Below are 17737 nucleotides of genomic sequence, written 5' to 3'. Positions count from 1 at the left end.
GGGCTTCAAACTGTAACAAAATCTGAGGATATGGGCAATCTAGACCTTTTGTCATCCGCCCAACAGTTAATTCACATTGAGAAAATTATATTACACTGGCCCGGGTTGAACCGGGCAATGTCCTGTCACATCATCGGGCGAAAACTGCGAGGGAGGAGCACCTTTCTCAAATCAAACAGCAATCTGCACCGCTCGGTCATGTTGTCAACAAGGCATCGTCCAAAAACATACATCTCTTTTCCATACAATAAATATAAGATTTGTCATACTAGTTTTCATTGGGAAGGCAGATAAATCGTTTTTATCAAAAGCAATCACTTTCGCATGTAAAAATACAGAACCCTCCTCATCTATCCACGTGCTTGAAAACGTCACTTTTATTTTCAGCCGACTTCGCCGTCGTCCGCCAGAGCGGGTTACCTGGCTCAGGCCCGGGAGGCAGCCCGGTTCCAAAACGAATGCAATCACTTTTCACCCGGTTTAAACTCCACACACCGTGGTAACCAGGCCAGTTAAACGAACCCCCTCATTGTGCTAGCCCTGTGCGCGCTCACACACACACACGTTATCGTAATCGCGCCCCGCCCCACCCGCCCGCGAGTAAACTCTCCAGTCGCTAGCCTCAAACCAACTCTCTCTACTGTATCGATGAAGTTGTTTCAAAGATGGCGGATTTCCTGCCGTCCCGGTCCGTTTTATCTGTATGTTTTCCAAACTGTATCCTCACGAGTAACGAGGCAGAACAATTAAGGAAATCTAAAGAAATAGACAAACGTATTTCGCGGGATAAACCGTACGTGAAACGGCTGGTGAAGATTCTCCTACTCGGAGCGGGTGAAAGCGGCAAGTCCACTTTCCTGAAGCAGATGCGCATCATCCATGGTCAGGACTTCGATCAAAAGGCCAAAGAAGAGTTCAAGGCCACGATTTTTAGTAATGTAATTAAAGGTAAGGTACTTTTAGGTTGTTCGTTGTACTTTATATAATGCCACTGGTGAGTTTTTTTGTTGTTTCCCGAGGCCTTTTGACTTATTTGCTCTGTTCAAGAGTTGATGTCTGAGTGGGAAGTAGCCAGCCAGCTAGCATGCTAACAGTAGCCGTAACTTGGTATGCTAGCTAGCTATGTTGGGAGGACGGGCGCACTCACATCTGTTTTCTTCGCTAGCCTAGTTAGCTAACACACACACAAAGCTAGAAGAAACGCCCATGTTTATTTGAAAGTGTTTCTGTGCACCAGTGGGATTTGAAGAGATGAGGCCACACAAACCCGAGCGGGGGGGTTTCCCTTTGAACATGATTCAGTTGTCTGAATATATCTCCTGATATCACGCGTATTGTTTGTCCCATGTCAGTATTATTCAGGGGTTGGAAAATAGTATGACAGTTTATCAGCTGTTTTTTTTTTATCAGGCAATGTACCCAGCTAGCAGTAAGCTTTGGCTAACTAATACGCTAGCTAGCTAGCTTTGTTGCTGTAGTTTAACGTATTTATAAACTTTTATATGGGTGTTTTTAAAAACATGAATCTTTAACAGTCATAGTGAAATAACTTGGTAGCTAGTTTGACAATCAGAAAGCTTAAAATGGTTTTAATCACAGCGGATATAACTAGATGAAGTATATCATAACCATCATTGCACATATTTGAGAAAAGTCAGATGCGTGACGTTTTCATGTTATGGAAACCAAGCCGTATACGAGGACTTGGATGGGCATCCTTGGGGATTAAAACGTGGAGACTGATAATAAACTGTTAAAAGTTTAGGGTGGTTACTGAAGGCATATGTAATTAGTAACTCCTTGTTCGTTGGTGCGGAGTGTATAATGAACAAAAATATAAATGCAACAATAAAATATTTCACAGAGTTAGTTCATAGAAGATCATCAGTCAATTGAAATAAATTGGGAATACAGATTCATCTGTTGGTCACAGATGCCTTAAAAAAAATGGGCCTCAGGAATTCGTCACGGTATCTCTGTGCATTCAAATTGCCATCTGTAAAATGCAATTGCGTTAGTTGTTTGGTAGTTTATGCCTGCCCATACCATAACCCCACCACCACCATGGGGACCTCTGTTCACAACGCTGACATCAGCAAACTGCTCGCCCACACGACGCCATGTATGTGGTCTGCGGTTGTGAAGTTGGACATACTGCCCCCCCCCAAAAAAATGACGGGGGCGGATTATGGTAGAGAAATGAACATTCAATTCTTGGAAAAGAAGACATGCTCACTAACCGGGGTGTAAACAAATCTGTGCACAACATTTGAGAGAAATAAGCTTTTTGTGCATATGGAACATTTCTGGGATCTTTTATTTCAGCTCATGAAACATGGGACCAACACTTTACATGCTGCATGTATATTTTTTGTTCAGTGTATAATGTGTGAATATATGTAGCTATAGAAACCAGAGGTGGCTGGTGGGAGAAGCTATAGGAGGACCAGGCTCATTGGAATGGAACAGAGTCGAATCTGTGGTTTCCATATGTTTCATACCATTCCATTCCAGTCATGAGCCCATCCTCCTATAGATCCTCCCACCAGCCTCCTCTGATAGAAATCTCGGGAACCGAACGTTTCTTCAAATCTGCACTATAAAGGTGTTTACACATGAGCAGCACTAAACGGCAGTTGAACCGCAAATGAAAATCTGTCTACCGTGTAAAGACGAGCGGTCCCGGTTGTTGTCAGCTTGAATATTGTCATTAAAATGTTGTTTTTGATTGGTTGGCAAGATGAACTCTGTGCATTGGTCAACCATGTGCTACGGCTCTGTGCATTGGTCAACCATGTGCTACGGCTCTGTGCATTGGTCAGCCATGTGCTACGGCTCTGTGCATTGGTCAACCATGTGCTACGGCTCTGTGCATTGGTCAACCATGTGCTACGGTTCTGTGCATTGGTCAACCATGTGCTACGGCTCTGTGCATTGGTCAACCATGTGCTACGGCTCTGTGCATTGGTCAACCATGTGCTACGGCTCTGTGCATTGGTCAACCATGTGCTACGGCTCTGTGCATTGGTCAACCATGTGCTACGGCTCTGTGCATTGGTCAACCATGTGCTACGGCCGCTCAAGACTTCAGCTAATTTCATCTTCTGGTGCTGAGCCAGCAGTGCTGCCGCTGCTCACCAGGACGAGCACCACGAACCTTTTGCCACTTCTGCTTTGGCACCCGCCGCCCTACTCTTATTGAAGTCTATGAGACCTTTTGCCGGTTGCCACGACCTGCCTGTAAACGTGGTAACAGCATGCAAGACACGCTTCCACGTGGCCTACCACTGTCGATCACATCATATAGGCACCGGTTTCAGACCGTTTCCATACAGATATCCACTCATTATGCAATCAGGACCGACGGACAAGGAATCAAGGATTATTGATAAACCTTCACTAACAGGATTTTCGTTTTTTTTTATTTTAAATAACGTCCTCTTTAAAATGTGGCAGTTGTTTTTTTGGCCTCAGCATTTTAACCACCTACGTCCTTTATAGGACAACTGGAAACCATGTTGTTTTGAGGCGGCGATAAGATGTGATCGCTCGTATTCCAATTGTTTCTATTCACCCAGACAGTCTGTCAAACTTGCTAGCTAGATCAATTGGCTACTTTGTTTCTTACCTAGCTAGCTATTTGTTGTTTTACTGTAAATAACCTTGACTTGTCAGATCCTCCCCTGAATGTTGAGTGTTTTTTAGTTGAACGTTCAACACCGGTGGATTTCGGTCACGTTTTGGTGGACTGAGGGATTAGGCCGAGCTGTATAAAATCTGGAGAGAGAGAGAGAACATGAAAGGGGCGTTTTCTGCCTCCAACTTGCGTGGTCATACCAGGTCTGGTAGTCGTGACAACCCAGCCCTGCACACATTAGTCAATGATATTACCAGAGATGTACAGCAATACTACAGTCCGATAACTCCTGTTATGCAAACAAACATCTTTTATGGGGGTGAAACCACTCTGGGTGGTTTCCCCCCCTAGTTGGTTACTTTGTTCATTACGCAGACTAATTTAGGTTTCCTGGTACACACTGGTTTGTTAGTGTAGCAGTCCTGAGGAAATAAATTAATTGTCAACTATACAATTATAGTCATTGTGTTGTTGTTTTTTTGGGCAACTTTTCCTTTGTGAGTTGTTGATCACAATGAAGCTATTTATCTTAGATCTGTCGTACATAGACTAAACTCTTCCATTTAATGTCTTCTTGACAGGTGCACACTTGTTGACACACCGTTTCTCAGAACTCCTATTAAAGAACCATGTTGAATCATTGTGTTAATTTTAGATGGGTACTTTACTGTTATTTGATCATCAGACATGGAGGATGTCCCCGGTAGCTCTGTCTGTGTGGGTGGGTGCAGGGGGTTCCCAGCCTCACACCATGATGTCATATCCTTACTGTGAAATGCATGAATGGGGGGGGTATATACACACACAGACAGATGGATGATTGGCTAAGCCCGGGCAGGATCCCCAATGAGGAACACTGTGTTTTGTCTTCTATGACAGATGAATGGTGGGAGTCCTGAGGTTCGTCCCAAATGGCTCCCTATACACTGCACTAACGTTTTGGCCTGCGCCCTATGGACCCTGGTATAAAGTAGTGCACCATTTGGGGGACGAAGCCCCCTGATGACTCTGCTCTGTTCTCATCTTCAGCGTCCCTCAGACAGGAAATATAGATGTAGCCTATAGACCTGGTGGTGAAAGGCCTGTGTTTAGGCACCTTATCTCATCGGTCTTCTATTTGTAAACAAAGGTCCTTGGCTCATCATGTTATGATTTAAATTCTTTAATCCATCTCTAAATCTCCCTTCTGCTAAATCTCCCTCCATTAAGTCTTCAGTTCTGACCTGATTGGGGGGGTGCGTGTGTTTGTTTTAGCTAAATAAATGGTCTGTCCCTGTCCTCTAAATCTTGTTGTACTTATTTACATTCTACAGGCCTGTTTATCTGGACTTTTATCCCTAAGAAGTGATAGGATCTACCCTCCCTTTGTCTCTCTGGAAGAACAGCCTAGTGCATGTCTGGATAGTATAGCCTAAGTCTAGATGTGGTACCCTGTTCCCTAGATAGTGCACTGCTTTTTGAGCTGAGCCCATAGGGGGGCTGGTCAGTCTGGTCAGAAGTAGTGCACTATATGGGGGGATAGGGTGTCATGTGAGCCAACAGGCGTTGTGTAGCATTAATGACAGTGACAGATTTTTTTTTTGTCCGGCCTGACTCGTGAGGAGCTAGCAGGGGCCTCGGGTTTTGCACTTCCTCTTGTGATGTCATAGATAGATGGACGGGTGGTGTTGGATCTAGGCTGAACTCTCCCAGCGTGAGTCAACTCGTTCAGTTATTAAACAGAGATGTTAGAACAACTTTATTTTAAAGCCTCCGGGGTCTCAGTGCTGATCTGGGATCAGATATTGATTTAATAGGCAGAACTGATCCTAGACCAGCAATGTCTCCTACTCTGAGATGGTTTGTGAGTATGTGCTATGAACACCTGTTCAGTCTAGGGCAGGGTTGCCTAACCCTCTTCCTGAGGATCTACTGTCCTGTAGGTTTTCAGTCTAACCCTAATTTAGCATATCTGATTCAGCTAGTTAAGGTCTTGTTGAGCAGCTAATTAGTAGAATCAGGTGTGTTTAAATTAGGGTGGGACTGAAAACCCACAGGACTGAAAACCCACAGATCTCCAGGAAGAGGGTTGGACTGAAAACCCACAGATATCCAGGAAGAGGGATGGACTGAAAACCCACAGATATCCAGGAAGAGGGTTGGACTGAAAACCCCCAGGACGGTAGATCTCCAGGAAGAGGGTTGGACTGAAAACCCCCAGGACGGTAGATCTCCAGGAAGAGGGTTGGACTGAAAACCCACAGATCTCCAGGAAGAGGGTTGGACTGAACCCACAGGACGGTAGATCTCCAGGAAGAGGGTTGGACTGAAAACCCCCAGGACGGTAGATCTCCAGGAAGAGGGTTGGACTGAAAACCCACAGATCTCCAGGAAGAGGGTTGGACTGAACCCACAGGACGGTCGATCTCCAGGAAGAGGGTTGGACTGAAAAACCCCAGGACGGTAGATCTCCAGGAAGAGGGTTGGACTGAAAACCCACAGGACAATCGATCTCCAGGAAGAGGGTTGGACTGATAACCCACAGAACGGTAGATCTCCAGGAAGAGAGTTGGGCTGAACCCACAGGACGGTAGACCTCATGGAAGAGAGTTGGGCAACCCTGGTCTACGGTCTTTGGGTTTGATAGAACAGGTTGATTTCCAAGAGTCAATCTGTTTAGTCCTTTCTGTCTATCTGGCTGATGCCTCTGAGTCCCCAATGCTCTGAGCCACAGAGTCTGCTGCCTTGTCTCAGCCCTCTGCTCTGAGCCACAGAGTCTGCTGCCTTGTCTCAGCCCTCTGCTCTGAGCCACAGAGTCTGCTGCCTTGTCTCAGCCCTCTGCTCTGAGCCACAGAGTCTGCTGCCTTGTCTCAGCCCTCTGCTCTGATCCACAGAGTCTGCTGCCTTGTCTCAGCCCTCTGCTCTGAGCCACAGAGTCTGCTGCCTTGTCTCAGCCCTCTGCTCTGAGCCACAGAGTCTGCTGCCTTGTCTCAGCCCTCTGCTCTGAGCCACAGAGTCTGCTGCCTTGTCTCAGCCCTCTGCTCTGAGCCACAGAGTCTGCTGCCTTGTCTCAGCCCTCTGCTCTGAGCCACAGAGTCTGCTGCCTTGTCTCAGCCCTCTGCTCTGAGCCACAGAGTCTGCTGCCTTGTCTCAGCCCTCTGCTCTGAGCCACAGAGTCTGCTGCCTTGTCTCAGCCCTCTGCTCTGAGCCACAGCGTCTGCTGCCTTGTCTCAGCCCTCTGCTCTGAGCCACAGCGTCTGCTGCCTTGTCTCAGCCCTCTGCTCTGAGCCAGAGTCTGCTGCCTTGTCTCAGCCCTCTGCTCTGAGCCACAGAGTCTGCTGCCTGTCTCAGCCCTCTGCTCTGAGCCACAGAGTCTGCTGCCTTGTCTCAGCCCTCTGCTCTGAGCCACAGAGTCTGCTGCCTTGTCTCAGCCCTCTGCTCTGAGCCACAGAGTCTGCTGCCTTGTCTCAGCCCTCTGCTCTGAGCCACAGAGTCTGCTGCCTTGTCTCAGCCCTCTGCTCTGAGCCACAGAGTCTGCTGCCTTGTCTCAGCCCTCTGCTCTGAGCCACAGAGTCTGCTGCCTTGTCTCAGCCCTCTGCTCTGAGCCACAGAGTCTGCTGCCTTGTCTCAGCCCTCTGCTCTGAGCCACAGAGTCTGCTGCCTTGTCTCAGCCCTCTGCTCTGAGCCACAGAGTCTGCTGCCTTGTCTCAGCCCTCTGCTCTGAGCCACAGAGTCTGCTGCCTTGTCTCAGCCCTCTGCTCTGAGCCACAGAGTCTGCTGCCTTGTCTCAGCCCTCTGCTCTGAGCCACAGAGTCTGCTGCCTTGTCTCAGCCCTCTGCTCTGAGCCACAGAGTCTGCTGCCTTGTCTCAGCCCTCTGCTCTGAGCCACAGAGTCTGCTGCCTTGTCTCAGCCCTCTGCTCTGAGCCACAGAGTCTGCTGCCTTGTCTCAGCCCTCTGCTCTGAGCCACAGAGTCTGCTGCCTTGTCTCAGCCCTCTGCTCTGAGCCACAGAGTCTGCTGCCTTGTCTCAGCCCTCTGCTCTGAGCCACAGAGTCTGCTGCCTTGTCTCAGCCCTCTGCTCTGAGCCACAGAGTCTGCTGCCTTGTCTCAGCCCTCTGCTCTGAGCCACAGAGTCTGCTGCCTTGTCTCAGCCCTCTGCTCTGAGCCACAGAGTCTGCTGCCTTGTCTCAGCCCTCTGCTCTGAGCCACAGAGTCTGCTGCCTTGTCTCAGCCCTCTGCTCTGAGCCACAGAGTCTGCTGCCTTGTCTCAGCCCTCTGCTCTGAGCCACAGAGTCTGCTGCCTTGTCTCAGCCCTCTGCTCTGAGCCACAGAGTCTGCTGCCTTGTCTCAGCCCTCTGCTCTGATCCACAGAGTCTGCTGCCTTGTCTCAGCCCTCTGCTCTGATCCACAGAGTCTGCTGCCTTGTCTCAGCCCTCTGCTCTGAGCCACAGAGTCTGCTGCCTTGTCTCAGCCCTCTGCTCTGAGCCACAGAGTCTGCTGCCTTGTCTCAGCCCTCTGCTCTGAGCCACAGAGTCTGCTGCCTTGTCTCAGCCCTCTGCTCTGATCCACAGAGTCTGCTGCCTTGTCTCAGCCCTCTGCTCTGATCCACAGAGTCTGCTGCCTTGTCTCAGCCCTCTGCTCTGATCCACAGAGTCTGCTGCCTTGTCTCAGCCCTCTGCTCTGAGCCACAGAGTCTGCTGCCTTGTCTCAGCCCTCTGCTCTGAGCCACAGCGTCTGCTGCCTTGTCTCAGCCCTCTGCTCTGAGCCACAGCGTCTGCTGCCTTGTCTCAGCCCTCTGCTCTGAGCCAGAGTCTGCTGCCTTGTCTCAGCCCTCTGCTCTGAGCCACAGAGTCTGCTGCCTTGTCTCAGCCCTCTGCTCTGAGCCACAGAGTCTGCTGCCTTGTCTCAGCCCTCTGCTCTGAGCCACAGAGTCTGCTGCCTTGTCTCAGCCCTCTGCTCTGAGCCACAGAGTCTGCTGCCTTGTCTCAGCCCTCTGCTCTGAGCCACAGAGTCTGCTGCCTTGTCTCAGTCCTCTGCTCTGAGCCACAGAGTCTGCTGCCTTGTCTCAGCCCTCTGCTCTGAGCCACAGAGTCTGCTGCCTTGTCTCAGCCCTCTGCTCTGAGCCACAGAGTCTGCTGCCTTGTCTCAGCCCTCTGCTCTGAGCCACAGAGTCTGCTGCCTTGTCTCAGCCCTCTGCTCTGAGCCACAGAGTCTGCTGCCTTGTCTCAGCCCTCTGCTCTGAGCCACAGAGTCTGCTGCCTTGTCTCAGCCCTCTGCTCTGAGCCACAGAGTCTGCTGCCTTGTCTCAGCCCTCTGCTCTGAGCCACAGAGTCTGCTGCCTTGTCTCAGCCCTCTGCTCTGAGCCACAGAGTCTGCTGCCTTGTCTCAGCCCTCTGCTCTGAGCCACAGAGTCTGCTGCCTTGTCTCAGCCCTCTGCTCTGAGCCACAGAGTCTGCTGCCTTGTCTCAGCCCTCTGCTCTGAGCCACAGAGTCTGCTGCCTTGTCTCAGCCCTCTGCTCTGAGCCACAGAGTCTGCTGCCTTGTCTCAGCCCTCTGCTCTGAGCCACAGAGTCTGCTGCCTTGTCTCAGCCCTCTGCTCTGAGCCACAGAGTCTGCTGCCTTGTCTCAGCCCTCTGCTCTGAGCCACAGAGTCTGCTGCCTTGTCTCAGCCCTCTGCTCTGAGCCACAGTCTGCTGCCTTGTCTCAGCCCTCTGCTCTGAGCCACAGAGTCTGCTGCCTTGTCTCAGCCCTCTGCTCTGAGCCACAGAGTCTGCTGCCTTGTCTCAGCCCTCTGCTCTGATCCACAGAGTCTGCTGCCTTGTCTCAGCCCTCTGCTCTGAGCCACAGAGTCTGCTGCCTTGTCTCAGCCCTCTGCTCTGAGCCACAGAGTCTGCTGCCTTGTCTCAGCCCTCTGCTCTGATCCACAGAGTCTGCTGCCTTGTCTCAGCCCTCTGCTCTGATCCACAGAGTCTGCTGCCTTGTCTCAGCCCTCTGCTCTGATCCACAGAGTCTGCTGCCTTGTCTCAGCCCTCTGCTCTGATCCACAGAGTCTGCTGCCTTGTCTCAGCCCTCTGCTCTGATCCACAGAGTCTGCTGCCTTGTCTCAGCCCTCTGCTCTGATCCACAGAGTCTGCTGCCTTGTCTCAGCCCTCTGCTCTGAGCCACAGAGTCTGCTGCCTTGTCTCAGCCCTCTGCTCTGAGCCACAGAGTCTGCTGCCTTGTCTCAGCCCTCTGCTCTGATCCACAGAGTCTGCTGCCTTGTCTCAGCCCTCTGCTCTGAGCCACAGAGTCTGCTGCCTTGTCTCAGCCCTCTGCTCTGAGCCACAGAGTCTGCTGCCTTGTCTCAGCCCTCTGCTCTGATCCACAGAGTCTGCTGCCTTGTCTCAGCCCTCTGCTCTGATCCACAGAGTCTGCTGCCTTGTCTCAGCCCTCTGCTCTGATCCACAGAGTCTGCTGCCTTGTCTCAGCCCTCTGCTCTGATCCACAGAGTCTGCTGCCTTGTCTCAGCCCTCTGCTCTGATCCACAGAGTCTGCTGCCTTGTCTCAGCCCTCTGCTCTGAGCCACAGAGTCTGCTGCCTTGTCTCAGCCCTCTGCTCTGAGCCACAGAGTCTGCTGCCTTGTCTCAGCCCTCTGCTCTGATCCACAGAGTCTGCTGCCTTGTCTCAGCCCTCTGCTCTGATCCACAGAGTCTGCTGCCTTGTCTCAGCCCTCTGCTCTGATCCACAGAGTCTGCTGCCTTGTCTCAGCCCTCTGCTCTGATCCACAGAGTCTGCTGCCTTGTCTCAGCCCTCTGCTCTGAGCCACAGAGTCTGCTGCCTTGTCTCAGCCCTCTGCTCTGAGCCACAGAGTCTGCTGCCTTGTCTCAGCCCTCTGCTCTGAGCCACAGAGTCTGCTGCCTTGTCTCAGCCCTCTGCTCTGATCCACAGAGTCTGCTGCCTTGTCTCAGCCCTCTGCTCTGATCCACAGAGTCTGCTGCCTTGTCTCAGCCCTCTGCTCTGATCCACAGAGTCTGCTGCCTTGTCTCAGCCCTCTGCTCTGATCCACAGAGTCTGCTGCCTTGTCTCAGCCCTCTGCTCTGAGCCACAGAGTCTGCTGCCTTGTCTCAGCCCTCTGCTCTGAGCCACAGAGTCTGCTTCCTTGTCTCAGCATGTTGTTTGTATCCTGTTTACCCTCCCGCAGCCTCTTAATGACTACTGCACTAGGAGACTGTATGTGTGTGTGATGCTGTGCCTGTTCGGCTCTAAGGGACTCCAGAAAGGAAGTGTGATTCCGACTCTTATGGAACATTGGGATTGTTTCTTTCCAGCAAACTGGTACGTCGTTCTGTGTCGTGTAGAGATAGAACAATGTCGGTTGGCATTCTACACAACATTGAATAACTGCTGTGTGCCAGCCAGGAGAAACCCTCAGTGTACCCCGCAGAGCCACTGCTCCTTTACTCCTTTACTTCCTCTGCAGCCAAGTGTTCCTGCTGGGTCAGGGCTTGTTCTGGTATGGATGTGGCGGTGACGGAACAGCCTCGGCAGGCGGTGACGAAAGAGTCTCGGTGGTGTTTGTTAGCGGCTATCTCTAGAGGTCAAAGGTCATTTGAAAACAATGACTGGAGATTGCATCAACGGAAATACTCAGAATTCCACTGATGTGAAACGGTACAACACACCTCCTGTCCTTAGTGTCAACCCCTCAGGTGATCACTTCCTGTGTGTGTGTGTGTGTGTGTGTGTAATATAGTTTGTGTGTATAATAACATCATTACTTCAATCATTAGGAAACAGTCTACCAAGAAACCTCAGCCCCTAAACATAAGTGCCTATTCAGTGTGTTCATGTTTTCAGCTGGCTGTTTCAGGTACCCCGTCTAGCAGAATCTGGGGAGAACACGGTCTGACTTCCAGGGATGGGAGTAAAATAGATACATTAGAGTATCCAATGTATTATTTTTTGACGATATTATATATCGATTCAAATGCTTTTAGTTGCTAGGGAGCTAACGTTAGCTACTAGGCAGCGCTTGTCTTCAGTCTTCATTCTCCTCCTATAGCTTGGCCTCAATCTTCTGTTTTTAAATAGAGATCCAATGTGTTTCCAGCACTTTTATTTCCATGACTGATCAAACTAGTTTTTATTATGGGTCTCTCTCTCTCTCGTCCCTCTGCAGCAGACATTTAGTGAGCAGTATGTTCGGATCATCGATAACCTCAATAAAACCGCAGTATAGAATGGCGATGCATATCGTATCATGGTGAGTCGGGACGCATATAGAATCGCGATACATATTGTATCATGGTGAGTCGTGATGCATATAGAATCGCGATGCATATTGTATCATGGTGAGTCGTGATGCATATAGAATCGCGATACATATTGTATCATGGTGAGTCGTGATGCATATAGAATCCCAATGCATATCGTATCATGGTGAGTCGTGATGCATATAGAATCCCAAAGCATATCGTATCATGGTGAGTCGTGATGCATATAGAATCACGATACATATCGTATCATGGTGAGTCGTGATGCATATAGAATCACGATACATATCGTATCATGGTGAGTCGTGATGCATATAGAATCGCGATACATATCGCATCATGGTGAGTCGTGATGCATATAGAATCACGATACATATCGTATCATGGTGAGTCGTGATGCATATCATATCATGGTGAGTCGTGATGCATATGGAATCGCGATACATAGCGTATCATGGTGAGTTGTGATGCATATCGTATCATGGTGAGTCGTGATGCATATCGTATCATGGTGAGTCGGGATGCATATCGTATCATGGTGAGTCGGGATGCATATCGTATCATGGTGAGTCGTGATACATATCGTATCATGGTGAGTCGGGTTGCATATCGTATCATGGTGAGTCGGGTTGCATATCGTATCATGGTGAGTCGGGATGCATATCGTATCATGGTGAGTCGGGATGCATATCGTATCATGGTGAGTCGGGATGCATATCGTATCATGGTGAGTCGGGATGCATATCGTATCATGGTGAGTCGGGATGCATATCGTATCATGGTGAGTCGGGATGCATATCGAATCATGGTGAGTCGGGATGCATATCGAATCATGGTGAGTCGGGATGCATATCGAATCATGGTGAGTCGGGATGCATATCGAATCATGGTGAGTCGGGATGCATATCGTATCATGGTGAGTCGGGATGCATATAGAATCGTCATATCATATCCCGTCAATCCCCAGCCTGTCCGGCTTCCCATCAACAACACACAAGCCTTTTGAATAGGTTGATGTTTGACCTCGTCTGAAAGACCTGCTCGTCTTTTACCTATTGGAAGTCTCTTCAGACCCTCATTTGACTGATTGATCCCCAGAGAGCTATTTGATTGGTGCGTTTATAATCCCCCTTTAATAAATAGTCATCAATGAACTTGAATGTCCCCGTCATTCTGTCTCTGTAGCTCCTTCTGTCTTTTGTCTTTTATGTCTCTCTCTCTCTGTCTGTGTGTGTGTGTGTGTGCGCTCTCAAAGAAATTACAGTTGAATCTCTGCAGAGAAAGGAACTAAACAGTGATAAGACTGTGGAAGGAGGAAGCTATTATTACCCACAAGCCCCGTGCTCTTCCTCCCAGAGAGGCTCTCTGTTCTGGCCTCCGAAACCCTTAGCTGAGTTTTTATGCATTAATGTTTGATGGCTCATTAGCATCGTAGCTGTGTTTCTATGGATGTAGGCTATTGATCGTTAGCATCGGGGCCTAATGCGTGCGATGGATGTTTTGCCATTGATCTATTGATCCTATCCTTCATTATTACATCAACAGCCCAGGCCGTGTGTGAGAGAGAGAGCCCCTGGAATACAGCCCTGTTTAGTGAGTGTGTGAGAGAGAGCACCTGGAAAACAGCCCTGTTTAGTGTGTGTGTGAGTGAGAGAGAGCCCATGGAAAACAGCCCTGTTTAGTGAGAGAGCCCCTGGAAAACAGCCCTGTTTAATGAGAGAGCACCTGGGAAACAGCCCTGTTTAGTGAGAGAGAGCCCCTGGAAAACAGCCCTGTTTAGTGAGAGAGCCCCTGGAAAACAGCCCTGTTTAATGAGAGAGCACCTGGGAAACAGCCCTGTTTAGTGAGAGAGAGCCCCTGGAAAACAGCCCTGTTTAGTGAGAGAGAGAGAGCACCTGAAAAACAGCCCTGTTTAGTGAGAGAGAGAGAGCACCTGGAAAACAGCCCTGTTTAGTGAGAGAGAGAGCACCTGGGAAACAGCCCTGTTTAGTGAGAGAGAGCCCCTGGAAAACAGCCCTGTTTAGTGAGAGAGAGAGAGCACCTGAAAAACAGCCCTGTTTAGTGAGAGAGAGAGAGCACCTGAAAAACAGCCCTGTTTAGTGAGAGAGAGAGAGCACCTGGAAAACAGCCCTGTTTAGTGAGAGAGAGAGAGCACCTGGAAAACAGCCCTGTTTAGTGAGAGAGAGAGGAGAGAGCCCCTGGAAAACAGCCCTGTTTAGTGAGAGAGAGAGAGAGAGGGCACCTAGAAAACAGCCCTGTTTAGTGAGTGAGAGAGCACCTGGAAAACAGCCCTGTTTAGTGAGGTGAGGAGAGGTATAGAGTCTAAATCTCCATAGTGTCCTCATGCAGTACTATACATTCTACCTGGTAATCAATATCTGGGGGGGTTTATTAGATTGGGTCAAAATCATAATCCTTTTATTTATTTTTAAGCAACATGTTTAACCTTTTTTATTTAACGAGGCAAGTCAGTTAAGAACAAATTCTTATTTACAATGACAGCCAAACACGGACGACGCTGGGCCTCCCTATGGGACTCCCATTCACAGCCGGTTGTGATACAGCCTGGAATCGAACCAGGGTGTCTATAGTTACTCCTCAAGCACAGAGATGCAGTGCCTTAGAGTGCTGCGCCACTCAGGAGAAGAAAAAATCGATTACCGCTGTGTGTTCAGTGGTGATATTCATAACAACACTCTCTTTCTTTATGAGTGGGGTTTAACAGCCAACAACCATGTCACCTTTATTTAACCAGGCAAGTCAGTTAAGAACAAATTCTTTTTTACAATGACGGCCTTCCCGGGGAACAGTAGGTTATCTGCCTCGTTCAGGGGCAGAACGACAGATTTGTACCTTGTCAGCTTGGGGATTCGATCCAGCAACCCTCTTGGTTACTGGTACACCGCTCTAACCACTAGGCTACCTGCCGCCCCTACACTCTAACCACTAGGCTACCTGCCTCCCCTACACTCTAACCACTAGGCTACCTGCCGCCCCTACACTCTAACCACTAGGCTACCTGCCTCCCCTACACTCTAACCACTAGGCTACCTGCCGCCCCTACACTCTAACCACTAGGCTACCTGCCGCCCCTACACTCTAACCACTAGACGACCTGCCTCCCCTACACTCTAACCACTAGGCTACCTGCCGCCCCTACACTCTAACCACTAGACTACCTGCCGCCCCTACACTCTAACCACTAGGCTACCTGCCACCCCTACACTCTAACCACTAGGCTACCTGCCGCCCCACCACTCTAACCACTAGGCTACCTGCCTCCCCTACACTCTAACCACTAGGCTACCTGCCGCCCAACACTCTAACCACTAGGCTACCTGCCGCCCCTACACTCTAACCACTAGACTACCTGCCTCCCCTACACTCTAACCACTAGGCTACCTGCCGCCCCTACGCTCTAACCACTAGACTACCTGCCGCCCCTACGCTCTAACCACTAGGCTACCTGCCACCCCTACGCTCTAACCACTAGGCTACCTGCCGCCCCTACACTCTAACCACTAGGCTACCTGCCTCCCAACACTCTAACCACTAGGCTACCTGCCGTCCCTACACTCTAACCACTAGGCTACCTGCCGCCTCTACACTCTAACCACTAGGCTACCTGCCGCCCCTACACTCTAACCACTAGGCTACCTGCTGCCCCTACACTCTAACCACTAGACTACCTGCTGCCCCTACACTCTAACCACTAGGCTACCTGCCGCCCCTACACTCTAACCACTAGGCTACCTGCTGCCCCTACACTCTAACCACTAGACTACCTGCTGCCCCTACACTCTAACCACTAGGCTACCTGCCGCCCCTACACTCTAACCACTAGGCTACCTGCCGCCCCTACACTCTAACCACTAGGCTACCTGCCGCCCAACACTCTAACCACTAGGCTACCTGCCGCCCCTACACTCTAACCACTAGGCTACCTGCCGCCCAACACTCTAACCACTAGGCTACCTGCCGCCCCTACACTCTAACCACTAGACTACCTGCCTCCCCTACACTCTAACCACTAGGCTACCTGCCGCCCCTACGCTCTAACCACTAGACTACCTGCCGCCCCTACGCTCTAACCACTAGGCTACCTGCCACCCCTACGCTCTAACCACTAGGCTACCTGCCGCCCCTACACTCTAACCACTAGGCTACCTGCCTCCCAACACTCTAACCACTAGGCTACCTGCCGTCCCTACACTCTAACCACTAGGCTACCTGCCGCCTCTACACTCTAACCACTAGGCTACCTGCCGCCCCTACACTCTAACCACTAGGCTACCTGCCGCCCCTACACTCTAACCACTAGACTACCTGCCGCCCCTACACTCTAACCACTAGGCTACCTGCCGCCCCTACACTCTAACCACTAGACTACCTGCCTCCCCTACACTCTAACTACTAGGCTACCTGCCGCCCCTACACTCTAACTACTAGGCTACCTGCCGCCCCAACACTCTAACCACTAGGCTACCTGCCGCCCCTACACTCTAACCACTAGACTACCTGCCGCCCCTACGCTCTAACCACTAGGCTACCTGCCACCCCTACACTCTAACCACTAGGCTACCTGCCGCCCCTACACTCTAACCACTAGGCTACCTGCCTCCCAACACTCTAACCACTAGGCTACCTGCCGTCCCTACACTCTAACCACTAGGCTACCTGCCGCCTCTACACTCTAACCACTAGGCTACCTGCCGCCCCTACACTCTAACCACTAGGCTACCTGCCGCCCCTACACTCTAACCACTAGGCTACCTGCCGCCCCTACACTCTAACCACTAGGCTACCTGCCGCCCCTACACTCTAACCACTAGGCTACCTGCCGCCCCTACACTCTAACCACTAGGCTACCTGCCGCCCCACCACTCTAACCACTAGGCTACCTGCCGCCCCATCCTCACTTTACAAATGAATGAGCCAGCCCAAAGCATCTCCTCCTGCAAATATGCTGCTTATAACTATTTGTTGGTCTGTTATGTCATGGTATGGAAATACTGGTCTGTAGCTGGCACCCTAATTATACCACTCCTTATCAGGGGTCTGTAGCTGGCACCCTAATTATACCACTCCTTATCAGGGGTCTGTAGCTGGCACCCTAATTATACCACTCCTTATTAGTGGTCTGTAGCTGGCACCCTAATTATACCACTCCTTATTAGTGGTCTGTAGCTGGCACCCTAATTATACCACTCCTTATCAGTGGTCTGTAGCTGGCAGCCAGTCTAATTATACCACTCCTTATCAGTGGTCTGTAGCTGGCAGCCAGTCTAATTATACCACTCCTTATCAGTGGTCTGTAGCTGGCACCCTAATTATACCACTCCTTATCAGTGGTCTGTAGCTGGCACCCTAATTATACCACTCCTTATCAGTGGTCTGTAGCTGGCACCCTAATTATACCACTCCTTATTAGTGGTCTGTAGCTGGCACCCTAATTATACCACTCCTTATTAGTGGTCTGTAGCTGGCACCCTAATTATACCACTCCTTATCAGTGGTCTGTAGCTGGCAGCCAGTCTAATTATACCACTCCTTATCAGTGGTCTGTAGCTGGCAGCCAGTCTAATTATACCACTCCTTATCAGTGGTCTGTAGCTGGCACCCTAATTATACCACTCCTTATCAGTGGTCTGTAGCTGGCACCCTAATTATACCACTCCTTATCGGTGGTCTGTAGCTGGCACCCTAATTATACCACTCCTTATCAGTGGTCTGTAGCTGGCACCCTAATTATACCACTCCTTATTAGTGGTCTGTAGCTGGCACCCTAATTATACCACTCCTTATTAGTGGTCTGTAGCTGGCACCCTAATTATACCACTCCTTATCAGTGGTCTGTAGCTGGCAGCCA

At 50.2% G+C, this 17737-nt stretch overlaps 1 protein-coding gene across 1 annotated transcript in view; it reads left to right on the top strand.

The window, feature by feature from the left end:
- Positions 1-600: 600 nt before the first annotated feature.
- Positions 601-17737, top strand: part of LOC109876168 (guanine nucleotide-binding protein subunit alpha-13) — a 44671-nt gene continuing 27534 nt past the window's right edge. Inside the window, exon 1 of the mRNA XM_031819957.1 lies at positions 601-948. Within this exon, the coding sequence (XP_031675817.1) occupies positions 666-948 (283 nt within the window). The 5' untranslated portion in view covers positions 601-665. The remainder of the gene's footprint in view (positions 949-17737) is intronic.

Source organism: Oncorhynchus kisutch, unplaced genomic scaffold (genome assembly GCF_002021735.2).
Source record: "Oncorhynchus kisutch isolate 150728-3 unplaced genomic scaffold, Okis_V2 scaffold2905, whole genome shotgun sequence".
In the NCBI taxonomy this organism is placed as follows: Eukaryota; Metazoa; Chordata; class Actinopteri; order Salmoniformes; family Salmonidae; genus Oncorhynchus; species Oncorhynchus kisutch.
Note: the sequence above shows the minus strand (reverse complement) of the source record. Positions and strands in the feature narration are given on the sequence as shown.